The 19,415-nt window shown below is 35.9% G+C and overlaps 1 protein-coding gene across 23 annotated transcripts in view; it reads left to right on the forward strand.

The window, feature by feature from the left end:
* Positions 1-19,415, forward strand: part of GPHN (gephyrin) — a 266,641-nt gene that overhangs the window by 165,385 nt on the left and 81,841 nt on the right. For 13 of the 23 annotated variants that reach the window (XM_064424218.1, XM_064424222.1, XM_064424221.1 and 10 more), the window contains 5 exons: positions 514-608; positions 2,739-2,805; positions 6,834-7,106; positions 8,361-8,468; positions 13,414-13,548. In XM_064424218.1, coding sequence (XP_064280288.1) covers positions 514-608; positions 2,739-2,805; positions 6,834-7,106; positions 8,361-8,468; positions 13,414-13,548 — 678 coding nt within the window. The remainder of the gene's footprint in view (positions 1-513; positions 609-2,738; positions 2,806-6,833; positions 7,107-8,360; positions 8,469-13,413; positions 13,549-19,415) is intronic. The other 10 variants (XM_064424224.1, XM_064424240.1, XM_064424235.1 and 7 more) reach the window with 1 other exon arrangement.

The raw sequence follows: 19,415 nt of genomic DNA on the forward strand, positions 1-19,415 counted from the left end.
GCCTCTGGCCATTATCATTACCATTTTACTATTTTCCTGCCTGCCTGCTACATGGGCTTCCCTTTGCAAATTTTTTTTCTGTCTTCTGCACAGACTGATTCATCCTTCTCATGTCTGGGAAAATCTCAACAGGAAAATGCACAAGATTGATGAGGAAGAGAAGGCAGTAACATTCTTTGCTTATTTTCAAGCAGTTTTTCCTTTCTGTTTGAGGCAGTTGTTATTTTTGTGGTGTTGGTTAACACTTTTTATATTTATAGGGTCCTGACTTTTCGTAACTTTCTATAGGAATCTTCACAGTGCTGCTAACAGTCCTTCATATCAACTCTGTCTTTCCCTATTTTACACAACCAAAAGAAAACTCTATAGCATGTTTCAGTTGAGAATTTAGCAGCAACTTTTCTTGGCAGAAAAAAGAATGAGGAGATATTCCTACTTAATTTTTAGCTGGTTTCATTTTTGTTTTATCCTTCCACTTGTTCACTCAGTTTGCTATTTAACCTTTGATTGCAGGCCACTAAAGAAGTAATAGAGCGAGAAGCCCCGGGGATGGCCCTGGCAATGCTGATGGGATCACTTAATGTTACACCTCTGGGCATGCTCTCTAGGTAAGACTACTTCCTTCAAAATATGAGGTGAACTCTTTCCCTAGAGTTACTTATTGTTTTCCAATGGCTGTGCACAAATCATTGAAGACTGCCATTGTTATCAAGACCAAAGTCTTAACTTCAGTGAATGGGCCAAATTCATAACATAGTAATTGCATTGTCCCATTAAATTCTCTTTGTTGTTTCTATTAGAGACTGTATCCTCCTGTGTTTTCTGTGCCAGGTTATTTGTAATATTGATGAACACTTTTAAATAGCTGTCTTTTCATTCTAGAACTATAGTGTTTTGGTGGAGAGTGAAGAATTTTTCTGTATGTTGTTCATAAAATATTAAAATGCTTTGCTTGGCAAAAAAATCCTTTTGTTAAATACAAATGTTTTGTACTACCCTAGAGCTGGAGGAATACTGTTGATTTTTCTCTAAAAGTCTCTGGAATGCATGCACAGTCTGTGTGGTTTTCTTGAAAGCACACACAATACTTTTGTCAGCCGTGCAGCTCTTAAGCACTTTTACTTACTTTTGCATGTTCTCTTGAAATTTTTGGCAACTTCTCTCTTCTCTCTTCTCTCTTTGGCAATTTCTCTCTTGAGCCACTAAGTCTGATTATTGGCAGCTGAAATTTGAGTTTCGTGCTGTTGGTTTAGTCCATTTTTGATTATTGGTTGGTTGTACCAGACATTTAGCTTATAATGCTCAAAAAATATTTTAAGCAGAGTAGAAGAGCCAAGAAGATGACTACTAAATGAGCTGTCTGCCAAACACAATTCCACTGTTCCATTTTTATTCCTCTGCGGACAGTTCTTGTTTCCTTTGTTTTAAGTCTGCCATAAATGGTAACCCACATATGGGATTTGCTGGATTGAGTTTGTGCTCTGTAAGCTTGACTACTGCAAGAGGAGTAAATGAACACGTTTCTTTAATTCAGGCTCATCTCTGCTGCAGTAGAGATTCCTCAGCTGGAATTCTTGGTAAACTGGGGGTACATAGTGTGAAAGAAGGCAATATGAGAAAAGAGAGGTGAGGAGTCAGGCAATACTCAAAGTGCCATTTGAAAACAACACTTCAGTCTGGCTTGAATGTGATATCAAAAGTTCATTTAGTGGCACAGAGATGATCTTCTCTGCTATTTACTTATGAGCATTGTGCCAGCTGTCATGGAAATATTTGTTACCCTGCTAAAAATGCCATGCGACCATGGCATAACTGGAAATTATTTTCTGTTCTATGTTCACTTATAGCTCAGGTTTTAATTCAATAAAGAGAATGTCATACAGTTTCTTCGAACTGTAACCTCCATATTTTCATGGCTTAGTTTTGTCCTTTTACATTTTTCTTACCCTTATATGCCTGCCCTTGGTATTTCACCTTGGCTTTTGTAAACAGTGGAAGCATTCTTTTCAACCTCAAAACAATATTCTGTAATTTAGTTTCCTTTTTTAAAAATATTTAGCTAAAATGCTGAATAGTCAAACTCTAGCCAACAGAAAACATTCAGCACTTGAGCGTTCAGCCTTACATCAACACCAAAGAAATTTCTAAAAGACAAAAAAAAAAATAAAATCTCCATCTTTGATGGTTGGTCTTGCCTTTTCTTGAGGAAGAGGGGAAAAGTATTAGGAAGAATTATATATGAATTGTATAAATACAATTTTCACCTGAGAGTAACTTCCTTCTCTGCTTTTCTTATGTTTAATCTTTAAATAGAAAGGACCTATTTGAATTAATGCAACAGGCACAACTTAGTATTTTTACCGGGCCAGGGATATAATGTGTGACACAGTCAATTATATTGTAAAGGAGTCATGTGTGTGACCAAATAGGGACTATATCAAATAATATATTGGACACAAGTAAACAGTAGAATTATGGGAGCTACACAGATCTCAATAAAGATGGAAATCTAGCCAGTGTTTATACTGTAAATTAATGTTAGACCCTATCAGTCTTTTTATGCTTTTTCACCTCAGCTTCTCCCAAGTTCTTTCTTGAGAACATAATCAGCAAATATATTGGAAATTAAGTTTACAAAATCTGACAAATAATAGAATTTATCTTAAATGCTTTCCTTTTGTTTTGATAGTGGAGATAGTTGCATGCAAGAATTTCAGTCTGTGTTTCTTTCATTTCAGGCCTGTGTGTGGAATCAGAGGGAAAACTCTCATTATTAATCTTCCAGGTAGCAAGAAAGGGTCACAGGTAAGAAATGTTCTTACTGATCTGCTAGGAAGGAACTATGATGAGCAGTTCTCCTTGTTTGGAATGGTAGAAAGTGCCCACTATAACAAATTTTACAAACGTGAATTGGAATGCGTGTTCATGTAAAGTTACCACAGCATCACTCTTAGCCCAGGACCATACAGCTCCAATCTGATTGAAGGTGCTGTGTGACCAGGACAGAATTACATGTAGTGCAAGAGAGCACTCACTTGAGCAGGCAGTGAAGTGTCTAATGATCTCTTACACTTTCCCTTTTTTCTCTAATTAGCTGTACCTTATCTCTGGGTTGTCTCCAGCTTCCAAGAAATCATTCTCCTTTTTACAGAAGTAAGAGGAGTGCATAGTATATGGTAGATCTTGCTGGAGCTTTTGCAGTTTTGATCAGCAAGAGGGAAGAAAGGGAAATATTTTTTAAGAGTTTGAGAATGTTTTTTAATCTTCTCTATATGGGTATATCAGACTTTTCACCCTTTATAAATTTTATTTTCTTCCTGCATTTTGCTCTTTTTGGATGGAGAAGTTAGAATTTTTGTCTTTGTTCATGCTGTCTGTCTGACTCTATAGCTGAGAAGAAGAGAATTAAACTCCAGCAGTATTTGTGCGTGTGTTAGTAAGACTAGATCTTTCACTAGTTTCTTCATAGTTGGCTGCTAGAAAAGCAATCTTCCCCACAGAAATACTGCTAAGCTGAAAAGTGATCTGTACAACCTGATACAAGACTGCTGAGGAAGGTCCCCCATCAGTCACAGGAATCTATTTTTTCCAGGCTCAGACTATGTCTGGCCTTGTTAATAAATGTCTTTCCCTCTGGCCTCTCAGAGCTGGTTTTTGGTGCACATCTGATGAACCTGGGGTGCCCAGGCACGGAGCAGACAGCACTGACGTGTGTAGCAGCACAGCCCTGAAGTCGCTGTTTCTCAGATTTCTGTCTGGAGATACAAAACCACCTTTATATGGGCTGTCACCTGGAAGTTGAAGAGGAGATGTTTTGAATGCTATGGTCGTAAGCAGCCACCATAGGTTTTCAGATACACTGTTGATGTGTTTCTGTTCAAGGACTCAGTGTGAGCCCTTCTATGATTCTACAATTCCTTACAGCGTTTCTGGAAATCTAGTGAGACTGTAATTTAAAGGACATTTAAAAGCCTTCAAAACACACAAGAGGATGGAGGATGGTGAGATGGGAGTATACCTTCCTGAAAGTCTTCCAGTTATACATGGGAAATCATAAGTATGTACATGTATTTAACATAGCAATGGCCCCCCATTTTAAAGAAGTGATGCACCAGTAAGAAGGTTATTTCACAAGTAAATACTTCTTTTGCTGAATTAGGAGAGAGATGAAATAGCCTACAATCTCTAATAGTTTTTATTGTGTTCAGGAGCACTCCTAGCCCACAGAAGCAATTGTCATTTTCTGTCCTGAGGCAATCAGACTTTAGAGATAGGTAAATGGCAGAAAGTGAATGAGTAAAAGAAATGAAAAAGCATTAATAAGTATTTTACCAATAGTTTGATATAGGGTAAGTCCCAAGGAAGGTAATTCTGCTGGAAAAGAAAAAAGTCATATGATTGCATCATACAAGCAAGCTTCTAATAAACTTCTGATTTTTATTTGTGCCTGTCATGATGATACTCTGTCCTGTCATGATTTCTTTTAGTATGAGACATCTGTAAAGTCTCAGATTTTAGCAAAGACTTTTAAGATGAAGAGTGGAGAAAATTGGCCCATAAAAGGCCGAATCTCAAGAACCAAAAAGGACAGATTGTCACCAAGAATTTCAGTCGTTTTTCTCTTTTACCACTTGCTGATTTCCTTTCCATTGTATAAATACGATCATATGAGAAGCTTATATAAAGCTATGAAATTGCAGCAGCATACATATTTCTTTAACAAAAATATTAATGGAAAATGGCAGCAGCGTAAATGCTTCACCTCAAAAATGGACTGCATTCCAAACCAGAGAACATTTGGGTGGCATGTGCCATTGAATCAACATCTGCAGAAATCTTCTATTTTTGTGAGGTTTTTTTTTTTATTAGTCTTGCAAAAACAGTTAATGTTATGGAAGAGGGCAAAGTGTGAAATGACCAGATGTTTATTAAGTCTTTGACATTTTATAATTGTAGTAACAATTGCCTAAAACAATGAGTTTCATATGTAACATGAGATTTTGGAGGACTTACTGGCAATCTGGGCATTAACACTCAAGCCAGCAAGACTTTATGTGAGTGCTTGGAGTGGGGAATGTGCTTCTCTGATTAGTCAATTACTACAGTTATTGGTCAGTTCAGAGATTGTTCTTTTTTCTCACTTTCTTGAGATCTGCTTCTTTGCTAAAGTAATGATGGTTGTATGCTTCATTATTTTAAACCATTTAAAATGTAATACTGTGATGGCACAATAACTCTTCTGTTTATGACATTATAAGTCATAATCTTTTTTATCTTTACAACTATGTTTTAATATACATTCGTTATATAAAGTATTTGCACTCATCTGGTTTACTGCAGCTGTTTGCACTGCCAACTTGAATGTTTAAAGAATTTAGAAATCTATGAGGTAGTCTGAGTTATCATTCATTACTCTTAAAGAAGCAACTGAAAGATGTGCTCTTATTTAGAAGATTTGAAGAAATACAATGCTTGTGAGTAATGTGTTACTAACAAAGTGGGATATATAAACTCCAGTAATTTCTGATGGATTCTTTGCTTATTATTTTATGTAGTTATGTTTGTTTATTTAAAACATTTATTTCATTATCTATTTATGAACTCATTGTTATTATTAATTTTCTGGATAATCTGAAATATCAGAATACATTTTTAAAAATCTTCCTATGTTTCAAACAAACTGAAGGGCTGGAGTACTGCCAGCTTTCTCTGTCAACCTGTGTGTTCCTGACTGCATTGCCATGGCAATTATTTCTTGTGACCCTGCCATCATTTTCCAATATTTAAATGTTTATATGCAGTCTCCTCAAATGACATAAGAAAACTTTCTTGTGGTGCCTGGCAGAAGAATGAGAGACAATAGTCACAAATTGAATGAGGTAGCTTATAGATGAAAAAGAAAAGAAATGGAAAACCAAAACAACACTGAAAAAAACCCCAAACACTTTGAGGGCAATTAAGCATTAACGCATGTTTTCAGCAAGGGTTGTGGAGTCTCTGTCATTGGATTGTGTTTCAAGACTTTACTGAATAAGGCTTTAGAAGCCTGAGTTTCATACTGACCCTGGTCAGAGCAGGCAGGTGCAGCACATTACATCCTGAGCTTCTGCTTTCATTTGATGAAGCACCAGCGTATTTTAGCAGCACAGTACATGGTAGTTATATGTGTGTCCATTATGGAGCAAGAGCAATTGCCCAGCATCTGCAGTTTTGCTTTCTCCAGCCATATTAAATAAACTTTCTAATTGTTTGTAAGATTGTAGAACAGGGAGAGGTGTAAAAATAGCTTGTTTATGAATTTATTTTTTTAGTTACATGGCATTACAATGACATCAGTGTAGTTTGTCATTCTTCCAGTATGTAGAATAAGTCCATGAATAAAAAAGGATATAATTATGTAAAAGTATAATTATGAAAACCTTTATGAATTGTTCTCTAATTGTGAGGGAGCATAATAGGAAGGATTTGAAGCTAATATCCCTGCAGGGATATAGTTAATGTTTTTCTTCTGCATTTTTGTAGCATTCTGCCAGTTGTTGTGAACTGTTTTCTGTATTACATATTCACAGAAACGTACCTCTTGTTTTCAGCTCATTGCAATTGTTGCGCAATTTACTGTGTTTGCATGAAAAAAGGCAAAAATTTATAGAATGGTCACCAGATCTGTTTCTGAGTTCATTTTATCTTTTAAGAGCAATTGCATAGGACATGGTAGGTTTTATTTATGATCAGGCAAAAAGATGCATTTAAATCCAAAATATATTGAAAGAGTAAGCTCCTATTTGCAAGTGCAGGTAACCTTTCATAGTGGTTTCTCTTCTCGTTCTGCACAGGAATGCTTTCAGTTTATACTGCCAGCCCTACCTCATGCCATTGATCTCTTGCGGGATGCCATTGTAAAAGTAAAGGAGGTACACGATGAGCTGGAAGATCTACCTTCACCACCACCTCCTCTTTCTCCTCCTCCAACCACCAGCCCTCACAAGCAGACAGAAGACAAAGGAGTGCAGTGTGAGGAAGAGGAGGAAGAGAAGAAGGACAGCGGAGTTGCCTCAACAGAGGACAGTTCTTCTTCACATATAACAGCGGCAGCCATTGCAGCTAAGGTGAGTTTGGCTTCTTTCCTTCAGTTTCTGTCTCAGGCACTTTCCACCAATGTTCATTTGCATGTTACGACTCTACATTGATGTCTTCGTGTCAGATTTATTTCAGGTACATTTTGTAGAAGTAGAACTTCCTAAAAATATATGAATTCTCTTTTGGTAGGTGATTTCAAATTCCAGTGGGAGAAATATCATTTATTATCTTGGTGTTAACATATGTTTTATGATACCATTCTGATGTGACAGACTGGTTTTAGTGGCTTTTTATAATTCAAAGTATTCACACGCCTGAACATGCAAAGTCCAGTAGGCGGCATGTTAAGGAATCACAACAAAACTTTGCAAGCTGTAATATCTAATTTGAAATTGAAATTTTAGTTTCTGAAAACTGGTAAAAGTATGACAGACAGGTAACAATTTAAGTAGTAAACTATCCCGATTACTGTATTCCAATGTGCATGTCTGCATAAAAGATGTGAAATTCTGCCAACAAACGAAATATCATAAAGTCTTTATAGCCTTGCTTTAACCAGTAATCATAGGTCAGCACAACTCAAACTAAAATAATAAATTGGAGACTGCAAATGAAGAAAAAGAGGTATCACTTGTAAATAATTTGAATTCAAATTTTAAATATCTTCCCAAGAATTTTTGTACTATTTGAAGCCATGTATAAATATTTACCTCAGTTTTATGTGTTCAGGTTTTGAATGGAAAGATAATGTATCCCTGTGTGTTTGGAAACAGTTTTTTTCCAAACTGCTTTATTCTATATCTACTCCACAAGTTGTGCTTTTAATTCCTATTATGAGAATTGAAAGTCTAAGTAACTCAAAATTATATTAAACAATTGCTAAACCAAAGCAGCAACATTCTAACTCCAGAAATGTGAATTCAGGTCTGAGACATCTTGACATTTCTAAGACAGCTGCAGCTGGAGATCATCTCCCAATATACAGAAAATCCTGATTACATATGTCTTTGCAGGGATGAATTAAGGTAATTATCATTTACAAGTATCAGTTTTTATTAATGCAAATATTAAATTGTTTCATTTCTTTTGATGTAGGCAAAGATAAATAATATGTGCCATTTTTAAAGGCAGGAAGTAACCTGAGATTTCAACTGGCTGTGTTCATATGAGCTTGGCATTTCGGTGTCACAGTTGTTTTCACCTCATTCATTTTTGGTCATTTGCTTGTACAGTTTCATGTTTTCCTGTCACTGTATTCATGGCTGTTATGTGTTGTGCATTAGAAGCATCCATCCTATACCAGTCCAGCTGTTATCATGGCTAAAGGTCACCAGCCCATCCCTGGTCTCATCAGTTATTGCCATCACACAGCAGGCAGTGCAGGAGAACTGGTAAGACTCACTTCCAAGAGGCTTTTGCACTAACACTAACTAAAAATGCTCTGCCTGCCTCCTAGTCTATGTATGCACAGACAGTGTTATTTATTTCTTCTAACAAAGACACATCAGTGCTATCTTTGAGAGGTCATGTTACAGAAAATATCTGTTTAAGATAAAGGGCTAAACAAGGTAAAGGTCATGTGTGTTGTCACTTTGGATCATTTATCTGCTGAGATGTAATAATTGCTATAAAGCCTATGTTTCTTGTTAGTCACTGGTTTTACCATCTAATATACTCAATAATTGAATATAATTAAAATAATCTCCTAAAATTACTGCTTTAAAGCTATGAAATTGTAACTTTTTCTTCTTTGTCTTGTTTTGCTGCTTTTCTCTCAGTTTTTTTGTCAACTTAATACAGCATTTGTACTGGGTGTTTATAGTTTGCTTTCATTGCTTGCAGTTTCTGCCTTGTTTTTGTTTCCTGTGTAGAAGTAGAATTTCCCAAAAATAGAGGACTTCAGGAGTCAGGAAGCAGTGGACTTACTTTAAATTACTGAGTTTTGGTGAATAGTAGAAAACTATTACAATGAATGGTAAAAAAGGACCCGTTCCCTTAGGCAAATAGTAATTTAAACCATCAATCAAACAGTCTAACACCTCTGTATTTAAAACATGATTCCGTGTCTCTTGAAAAGTCACTTAAGAAATGTGAAGACTTTAAAGTTCACACACCTGATGGTAAAGCTATATAGTACATATATATATATATACATACACACATTTATTGCAGTGGTTTGTTGGTTTTGTTCAGGTTTTTTTGAGTTGAAGTCACTAAACTAGAATTTGCACCGTCATCTTCAGTACCAGTAGAACACTTAATTTAGCCTCTATGAAGAACACTGTTAAACTGTCATATATGTTTCTGTGTTCTTTTGCAGATGACTCTTGAGCTATTGTTTTATGCATTCTATAATCCAAATCAGATCTTCAGACTCAGAGCAGAAAGTGGTTAGTTTTTTGGCAGGTTATTGGGTTTTTTAAGCTATTCTTTCTGTATGTTTTTAAGACTTTTTTTTCTCTTGTATAACAGTCAGTAATTGCCATTTACAGTGTTTTCTTACCTCACCATCATTGTCAATCTTTGTTTCAGTTCTGAGCAAAAGAGAATAAAGAACTTTTCCTTTTTCTTATCAATGATCTTGTCAAAGTTCTCTAATATGAAAACACAAATATTTAAACTAAAATAAAAATACGCCAGAGAAAGGCCAGGTCAGATAAAAATTATGGAAGCCATGACTGATGGATATGGTGAATATCTTTCTCTGTCACTTCATCCATTTCTCATTACTTTCTTTGTCAGTAGGTTACAACAGGTTTTCCACTCCAGCTAGTGCAAACTGAACTATTTTCACTAAGAACTAAGAATTTCATTGTACCCCATTTAAAGTTTTGAGATCTCTGCTCTGTATTCAATTAGTTTGAAATTGAAAAATTAATAAAAATATTAGGGAAGCAGATCATAAATGCTCAGTGTGACTTACTGAAAGTTAAAAGAACAAGCTATCCAAAATGCAGTAACATTCCTGCCCTTTTTTATTGCAGGTCCCTATGCACCAGGACACACAGAAATTTCTTATGGATTTATTAACCTTTTTAACAGAGTTAACAAGAAGTTGACTTGATTAGAGGCTTATATTGCCTAAATTTAGTTTTTTAATATTAAAATTCAAAAACTCTGTAAATATAGGTGAGAAAAATGAGAACTTCCCTATGTTACATTATATTTTTATGTGTTTCTGTTAATGGAATAGACATACTAGTAGATTCACAAAATTCAGCAGGTTGTAGTGGTTCAAAGATAATATTAGTGCTTACAGTACAGCACATTCTACTTTCATTTTAGAAAAAGAGCAAAATTTGTAACTGTGACCTAACTTTATGCTCTCAGTGAGAAATTTTCCTCTACAACTTATATAGGTTTATATATTAATTATTTTCTGGCAATTACATTTTACGTAAAGGTAGTGATTTGGAAATAATTCTTATTGAGATTAAGTGCCTGTGACCATCTTTTCCCTTTATCTCCAGCTTCCTTTTCTGATTAATATCATGGCTAAAATTTTACTTAAATTTTAATTTTCTCACAGGCAAATATTAGTACTACACATGCAATTCAGGGGAAACTGGAATTGTCTCGGTGACTTTATTGCAGAGAGAGGGTTTTATTACAAAAAGTTGATATCAGATAAAATTGTAGAAGTAATGATTGATCAATATGGTCAGAAATAAAAATGTTTCTTGCCTGAAGGGTATGAGACAGTATGAAATATCTGGTACTCTAGAGTACCCAGAGTAAACCTAGGGAGAACTGAATCATGGTACCATTTCCAAAAGCAATGTTCTACATATTGTGGGGTCTAGGAGTACATAAAAGGAGTAATGGACCCATGCACAATCATATCAAGATGCATGCAGCTTTTTATCGCAGGAGAGTAGACAAAAGGTATCTTATTTGAAACCTTAAAACTGATCTTTCTTTGACTTTGTCTTCTTTTATTTTATGCCCTTCTGAAAGTGTATTTTTTGCTGAATTTTCTTTAGGCACGGATATTAAAAATAAGCATTGAAACGTGTAGGGAGTATCTATGCCAATATAAAACTTGGGGATTGTCAGCCTGTTTTGGGCTTTAATGAATTTAAGATGGGATTTCAGGAAAAAAAGTGAACAGAAGGAAAATCATGCTTCTGACTACAAACCATTTGAGAATTTGGAATGTCATTGATTCACTTTCCTTTAAGATACATCTCTGAAATGTGATTTGCAATCATACTACACCATGTAGAGGCCAGTTAGGCACTGTTTCTGAAGAAGAAGATATCCCCAGTGTAGCTGTCCTTGATGAAAAGAAACTCTGTTGACTTCAGAATTTACGTGGAAATTATAGCATGAAATGCTTAGCTTTGAAAGATCCTCTGAGAAGAGCAGACAGAACCTGTCTGGCAAAAAACAGTCTAGGAACATGGTAGAGCAAAAAGGAGGCAGTTGGTGGCACTCTGAGAACAAAATCTGATTTCACACAACTTATAAACAAGTTATAAACAAAAGAAACTCTTAACATGAGGAGGAGGGTATATGGTGAAATAAGATCCCCTAGATGTAACGCAGTATTTCTGAGTCAAGGTTGCTAAGTTAGACAGTCATTATTTATAGAGGGGAACCAAGGAAGTGGGAAATGACATGTATTTCATGACACAAGTATTAGGATTGGTTATTTTAACTTCACTGAGACAAGCAACAAAGCTCTCTTAATGTTCTTAACAATGTAACAGCTATGTTACATGTAGATGCAACCTATCTAAAAACTGGGATTCAAGCTTGTTCCTGGAAGCCATGCTTTCCAGTGGCTTCTATCTGCCCTGAAGTCTTAATAGGCAAGAATGCTCAAAATGCCTAGATACAGATTGGGTAACAGCATCCATTTATTAAAAAAATCCTGTCTGGATATTCCCAACATTAGTGATTTGGCTGGTCACTGGATCTTCCTTTCTTGCTTCCTTTTATTGCCTGCTACTGCCACTTTCCCCAGACATGGGGATTCTTCTATGCTCCTCTTAGAACTTCAGGCTGAATGAAGAAGTTCTTAATGAGGAGAAAGATCTTAAAATATGCATGTGTATGTATATGCCTTCAAAGATCTGAATGTCTGTATTTTCTGGTTAGCTGTGATAGAATTTTCCCTGGCTTTTCCCTCAGTGAAGCCATGCTGGCTGCTTCAAATCACCTCCCTGTCCTCCATGTGCCTTAACAAGGCTTGTAGGAGGATCTGTTCTGTGATCTTCCCAGGCACAGAGCTGAGGCTGACAGGTCAATTTTTCCTTTCTAACCTTTTCTAAGATGGATGCAATGTTCCCTGCTTCCACTGAGCTGGGACTTCACCTCACTGCCCTGACTTTTCTAATGCCATGGACAGTGGTTTGGCAACTACATTGGTCTATTCCTTCAGGACTCTGGGATGCATCTCATCAGGTCCCATAGACTTATGTATGTTGAGGTTCCTCAGGTGTCATGAACCTGATCGTCCCTTAGAGTGGGGCTTAATCGTCCCTCTGGCTCAAGGTCCATCCATTCAAGAAGCATGGCAGGAGAGGCTGCCAGTGAAGACTGACAGAAAGTTGTTGATTTCCCCAGCCTTTTCCTCATCCATTGTTACCAGATTGCCAGTTGTTTGTCAGGAGGGATATGCTTCCCTAACTGGCGCTCTAATATATTACGTGGGAAATAAAAAAAGACTGAATTTTATTTTTCCCCTCAGAATGTATTTTAAACCAAGCATTGGCTTTGGGTGGTGGTTTCTAATGCTTTTGCCTTCACTCACTCCAGAGAGGCCTGTAGCTTTTGCAGCACAAGCCTTACATTGAGAATTTTTGTAGCTGAAATAAAGTCTTCATGGAATAAAGAGTATTTACTCACTGCATGACATTTCTTGTGAGAAATTTTCTCATTGCATGACATTTCTTTAGAGGGATTCAGTATACTTTTAGCAAATGGTTTTCTTATTAGAATATTGCCCCCTAGTTAGTGAATGGAAAATCTGCCTCCCTTAGTGCCATGGTAGAAATCATTGTTGGTCATTGTTGAGTTTGAAACAAAGGTTTAAGAGGAAATAATTTTTTTCTTATTCTTTCCTGTTATAGTATGTTTGATTCATAGTTTTTTCAGAACAACTGGTATGTTCTGTGCTACTTCAGTTAGAATGTGACCTTATATATTTGTTAGGCATTTGTTACTGAAATTAGGAGAGTATGCCATTAACCACTGCCAAGCACTGGAGTATAAGGAGGTGTGCAAAGTGAGGAGTGGGGTATTCCTGTGGTAATTTTTGAGGTAAGGTTTTGAGTTAGTTGCACATACAGTATATGTTTTGCTATTAATTCCATCTCTCTTCTCTTTAAGATTCCAGATTCCATCATCTCTCGTGGTGTTCAGGTCCTCCCACGTGATACAGCCTCCCTCAGTACTACTCCTTCAGAATCTCCTCGTGCCCAAGCCACCTCTCGCCTCTCCACCGCATCCTGCCCAACGCCAAAAGTAAGTACATTTATGCCTTGCAAGCTCCATGCTCAGCCCTGTAATCTATCAGATTAATGTCTTGCCTCTGCTGAACAAGGTTGTTTCGCATGCAAGGGTTGTGTCATTCTACATAATAGATAAATGCAGGGCAGTGTAGCTCATTCCACGTGTACTGGTGTACAGTTTAACCTGTGGGGCCACCAACACCCTATGGTTGCTGAAGTTTCATGTTATCTCTTGCAATACCCATCATGAATATGACATGTTAGCACCCTGAATGTATTTAGTGTCCTTCAGTATCCCCAGGAACATAGATAATCCTGCCACTGAGTAACAACATTAAGCAAACAATATTTTGTCAAAAAAATGTATGTGCAACTTTCTAGCCTGGGCTGGGGCAGATCTGTGCCCCACTTTATTATTGTTCAGTTTAAGACTTTCAAACAAACTGGCTTTGCTCAAACTTAAATATTTGCTGCCTGACATTTGGAAACAAAAACCAGCCAAAATTTAATAGAAAGAAAGTTTTAATGCCAACCTTGTGGGATTATTATTCAGTTCTTAGTGATTAGACTATACTATTTAATCATTGAGGTGAACTCTATATGTTTACTTTTTATCAGGCTTTAAGTAACATACATCAAAAACTAAGCAAATTGACCAGTGGCAAGGCCTGTAATGTTTACCTTCAGCAGAATTCCTTGCAGCAGAAGAAAACTGTCTAAATTTGCTTTGTGTGTTCACATCACAGAGATCTTTCTGTGGCACCAGATGCTGACATTATAATAAACCAGTAGCAGATGGCAAATAATAACATTCTTTCTTATCTAACTCATGATCCTTGAAGATTATTCTGCTTGCTGAAATGATTGCCAGCATCTGCTAGTTCTTCTCTCCTACTGTCTCATTCTTTTCTGTCAGCAAACAAGATTTATGGGCAACCTCCCATAGAAACATTTTGGTTTAACCTATGGGATTGTTTTATGCAGTACTTACCTTCCCTGTAATAGAATCAAAATTATTCTGATGGACGGCAAACTTGAGCTTCATTACATGGTTTACTTTTCTTGAGATTGTTCAGCAAATTCTATCTGTAAGCATCTCCTTCACTTTTTTCCTAAAAAATTGTATCTTGTCTGATGGCTTAAAGATAAAAACGTGGAGCTTTTTACGTTACAGTGCTCAGAGCAGAAGAGCAAGACAAAACAGAGAAACTGCACTGAGCCTTATGCCTGATGATAAAATTGTCCGAAGAAAACCAAAGGTGACCAGTAACAGGCATAAAACAGAGACAGCTCTGCTGAGAATAGCTCTAGACGATACCTGTATGTTTTCAGGAAGTTGGTCACAATGGGAAGGAGTAAAGCCTGTCTGTCATGAAGCAGAATGTAGTCCTCTAGACTGTCTTGATAGATTCAGAGATTATAGAAGGAATGTACTAAAAGTTTGAAACAGATTGAAAATCTGAAACTGTGTTTGGGCAATTAGTGGAGATGAGCTCGTTTCATAATTAGATCATGCTTTGGTATTTCATGTTGAGATTTCCTTTTCATGTATGACTGCAAAATCAGGTTTTGTTCAAAATGTGTGAGGCCACACCACTTTTATAACAGGAATTGCCATGCAACAGCTAGCTAGATTAGATTTTCTGTGATGTATTTGATGGTAGTTTGTTACAAGCTGATATAGAGGGAAAACAAAACCATACTGGAAAATAAACTTGACAGGTGATGGCATCTGTTCCTACTACTTAGAGGTTGGATTTTGCACATAAGCTTCTTTACCACTTAGACAGTTCTTGGTTCATTTTATGTATTACTTTCAAAAAACAAAAGAAACTAGCCATTATATTTTTGTTTCATCATTTACAGTATCCTCAAGTTTTCAAACATCATCTGAATTTATCAAGAAATGTGGTTCATTCAAATTCTTCAAGATTATCAGTGTCTGTAAATGTCTTCAGTTGTTCTGTTTTTCCTTCTGGATCCTGGCTTTCTAATAATGCAATATGAATAAAATTTATACTGGCCTCTTCCCCACGCAGTAATGAGAATAAAAGTAAATAGAATTCAGCATCCAGGGTATATTCCAAGGTTGATTATTTTGCTTCTTTAATCTGCAAGTGTGTCTTTTCAATATGCTCATTTGCTGGTTTAGGAACTCATTTCAGGGCTCCAAAACATGCATATATGGCATGAAACAAAGAAGGGGAAGTGTCAGAGGAAAAAAATTATTTCTTTGATTATACTTATTTTTGGAGTGGTGGTCTAGCCACAGAGCAAGTGGCACTGTATTTCTTTGTCAACTGCATATTCCAGTTTATTTTGTTGTACCGTTTTCTTGTTGCTTTTTTTTTGTCCTAAGTTTGTCCTAAGAACCCTTATATCTCTCTTACTGAATTTGCTGAATAACACAAAGCTCTGTGTGTCTCAGGAAAAAAAAAAAAAATCAAGCTTCTGCAATGACGGGAGCACCTCTGTTAAATGAATGTAAGTAGCAGGTTACTAATGCATGAGGACATTGGAGAAAAGGTATGGGAGAACGCGTTCCTAATGCTCCTGATTGATCTGTTAGAAGATTTTACCTTTTCATAATCATCTTTTGGAAGACATAGTGTTGTTTATGTACACAACCAGATCGTGTAGACAAAATACAACATTTAATTGCAAATTTGCTTTACTGCTTACAACTTACCATCCAAGTTTTCTGAAAATTTCTGTTTTTAACAAAGTACTGAATGATAAATATTGAGTTGGAGCCTGGATATTTCAATCAGTTTTCATAAACGTGATTTCCTGGTAGAAAAAGTAAGTCTACTTCTTGGTAGGTAGGAACTTTTTAAGACAAATTGCTACTGAGATTATTCTATGTCAGTGATTAGGTACATACCCAAGATGACGCAAACCAGCTTTTGTTAGCTTTTAATGAATATCTATAGAACACCTTTCTTATTCTCTATAATTGCATTTGAGTGTCAAACAAAATCGACCACTGCACAAAGAGCATTTAAACCATATTTGTAGTAGATGGATTCACATATAGAGGCAATCAAGTTTTACTCAGAGGAAAACTGCACTAACAGTCCTCCCTTTTCAGTCACTCAACCATAAAGTTTATAGTGGTTGAGACATATTTTTAACTTGTTCAATATAGTTTTGATTGTTTAAAAGTTTCACGGCTTTCTTAACATGATTAGATGAATTTGCTGAATACTCACAGAAGCTTAGGATGACACAGTGTGGCTTACAAGTTTTTCTTGTCATTCCAGTAGCTGCTGATATTTTAAGATCTCACTCTGTTTTTGTCTGTTTGTGGTTGGCATCTTCATGAAGTAAAATGCAGTGTTCTTTTCAGACACAAAAGCAGTAGGGGTACCTAGGGTAAAATACTTTTACAAATATTGAGAATTTTTTATATTTGCATTAATGTTGACTCTTGAGGGTTTTTTAGGCTAACCGTATAAAACTTCTGATCTAAAGCTTCAGATAACTTAATAGACTATATCCAGAGCAAATGACTGAGGCATTATTTCAAACTTTGAATTTTGTTCTACTCTTAGGGGGTTCATATGAGTATAAAAGAAAATTGCAGTTTTCAAGTTGAAGTCTTCACTTCTCCCATACATAAATGATGTAATCAGTACTTAATTTTTTGGCAGTGTTGTGTGTCAAAGTCAAAGGAAGCAGATTTAGAAGACCAAGGACAGGTTTTTAATTATTGCCAGGAGTTCATTTCAGTGACAAGAGATGTTCAAAGTATTTAACTTTGCAAGATCATCAGTCTCGCTGATGTTCAGTTCTTTCACTTCAATGTGCAAAGTTTCTTCCAGTGTTACCTTTGATCATAAAGGATCCTAAGGAACTTGTTATAGTACTTTTAAGATGAGAGTGTGGGGGTTTTTCCATCTTTCTGCTTCATTCCCTTCACTCCTTACATTTTGCTTCAACACTACTTTCCTTCCTTGTTTTCTGTCCCTTCCCTAGCTATTCATTGTTTGGTTACTGAACCAGACAAAACCCTCAGCAGTAAGTTAGATCCTTACCTATTTGTAGTTGCAATAGATAACTTTTGATTCCTGTGTAATGAAAGTCTATAGGCTCTATCTTACAGCTAAAATGAACAAGCAAGGCTACTTTTCAGAATTTTTTCAAGTCTAGCAAAACGGTCATCTCATCTATCCACTGCTCCATCCATTAACATGTCCTTTGTAACATTACATTTAATTCTGCTAGTTGGTCACTTTCTGTTACTTCTGGTCTCCTATGAAGAACTATTGTCTTTATCCCTCACAAATAGATATTCACCTAAAGTCCTAATACTCCCAATGTAGAAAGAATGACACATGTAGTTTATGTAAATGTTCCAGTTGCAGAGAATTTCGGAAATGAAATAGTCTAGAAAAATACTTTAAACTTTTTTTTGAAAAAAAAAAAAGCTGGTGAAAGTTGTTTCTGTGACAAAAAAACCCTGATTATTTCAGTAAGTTCTCATGCTTACTGCTAACAAAAAATGATCTGTCATGATCCACCACTTTAATGTGAAATGTGTACATTGACATCCATGCAATCAAATGAGTTAGAAATTAATACTAAATCTAATCAATGTTTATGTTTTCAGTCTAGTACTTTTTCAATATAGAATTGCTATGTGAAATAAGCACATTAGCAGATGGGAGCAGGTGGAGTAGGAAAGATGTTTTTGTCAGTCTTTGTTGTTACAAACTTTTTAGTAGGTATATTCAATATTTATCAGTAAAAGAAAAATCAGGCTACTTATCAGAAATTCTTGGCTAATAAGATGCTGTTGAAGGTGTGTTTTATTAAGCTGTATTTGTATCCACAGTGTAGATATTTTGTGTTCATTTGAGTGTATAATATTTTTTCTTCTTGAATCTTATTGTTTCTTCTTAAGGTGGTCACCAAAGTGAACTATGGCAAATATGTGAATGTATTTTAAAGTTTGAATGCATACACTAAATTTCCAAGTTAATTTTGTTTCATTTTCATTTATGAAGTTTGCATAGCTGAAGTTTATTTTACCTGGAAATTTGCTTGAGTAGGTAGCAAATGCTTGGGCATGGCTGTTTAGCTTTGATTAGATTGAAGAGCATGGAAAAGTGCAAAGGATGTTTAAAATTGTTAGGATGATCTGCATAGGTGAGATCACACTCCAAGCACTGTAAGGGTTTCTTGCTTTTTCTTTTAAAAATACACACAGGTGTAGTTAGATACTTGTTCCTCCTAAAAGTTCCACTGTCTTCACGATTTTTTCTGGGTTTAACTTCCTCTTAGTTTTTTTCAATGTACGTTCCAGGATTACAGAAAATTATGTTTAGTAAAAAGAGATGCTACTAGAATGTGTATTTGAGTAGAAAGTGGCCATAGTTGCCTTAAGATGAATCCTGGTTGCTAATGCACATCAATCTACTGTATTCTGCTGGGTTCTTCTCCAGACAATGCAGCAGAGGTTTTCAGATCAATTCAGATCACTTGCTGAAGATGGCATCAGAAAAATATTGGCATCCCTTTTCCATTCTCTTTTCTTTGGGGTTGTTAGTTCCTGTTACATACGTCAATTGACTAAATCTTATTTCTTCATGAAAAATGGTTTCAAGAGTAAAACTGTCCATCCTGTAGGCTGAATTTGCATATAGTCTTATGGGTGTAGGAATTCGGTTTTCTTTTGTTCCTCTTCTTTAGTGTCTTAGTCCATTCATACATTAACCCAATTTAATCAACAGCTCAGCTATAGGCTTCTGTCTCTTCACTGACTCTTGACGTAATAAATAATCCACATCATTTATTGCTGTGTTCTTTTCTGATGAAATAATCAGCAGTTTTTAAAATGTAGGGATAAAGCAATCTTCTTGTTGGTCTTTTCTTATT

This window comes from Passer domesticus, chromosome 6 (genome assembly GCF_036417665.1).
Source record: "Passer domesticus isolate bPasDom1 chromosome 6, bPasDom1.hap1, whole genome shotgun sequence".
Lineage (NCBI taxonomy): Eukaryota > Metazoa > Chordata > Aves > Passeriformes > Passeridae > Passer > Passer domesticus.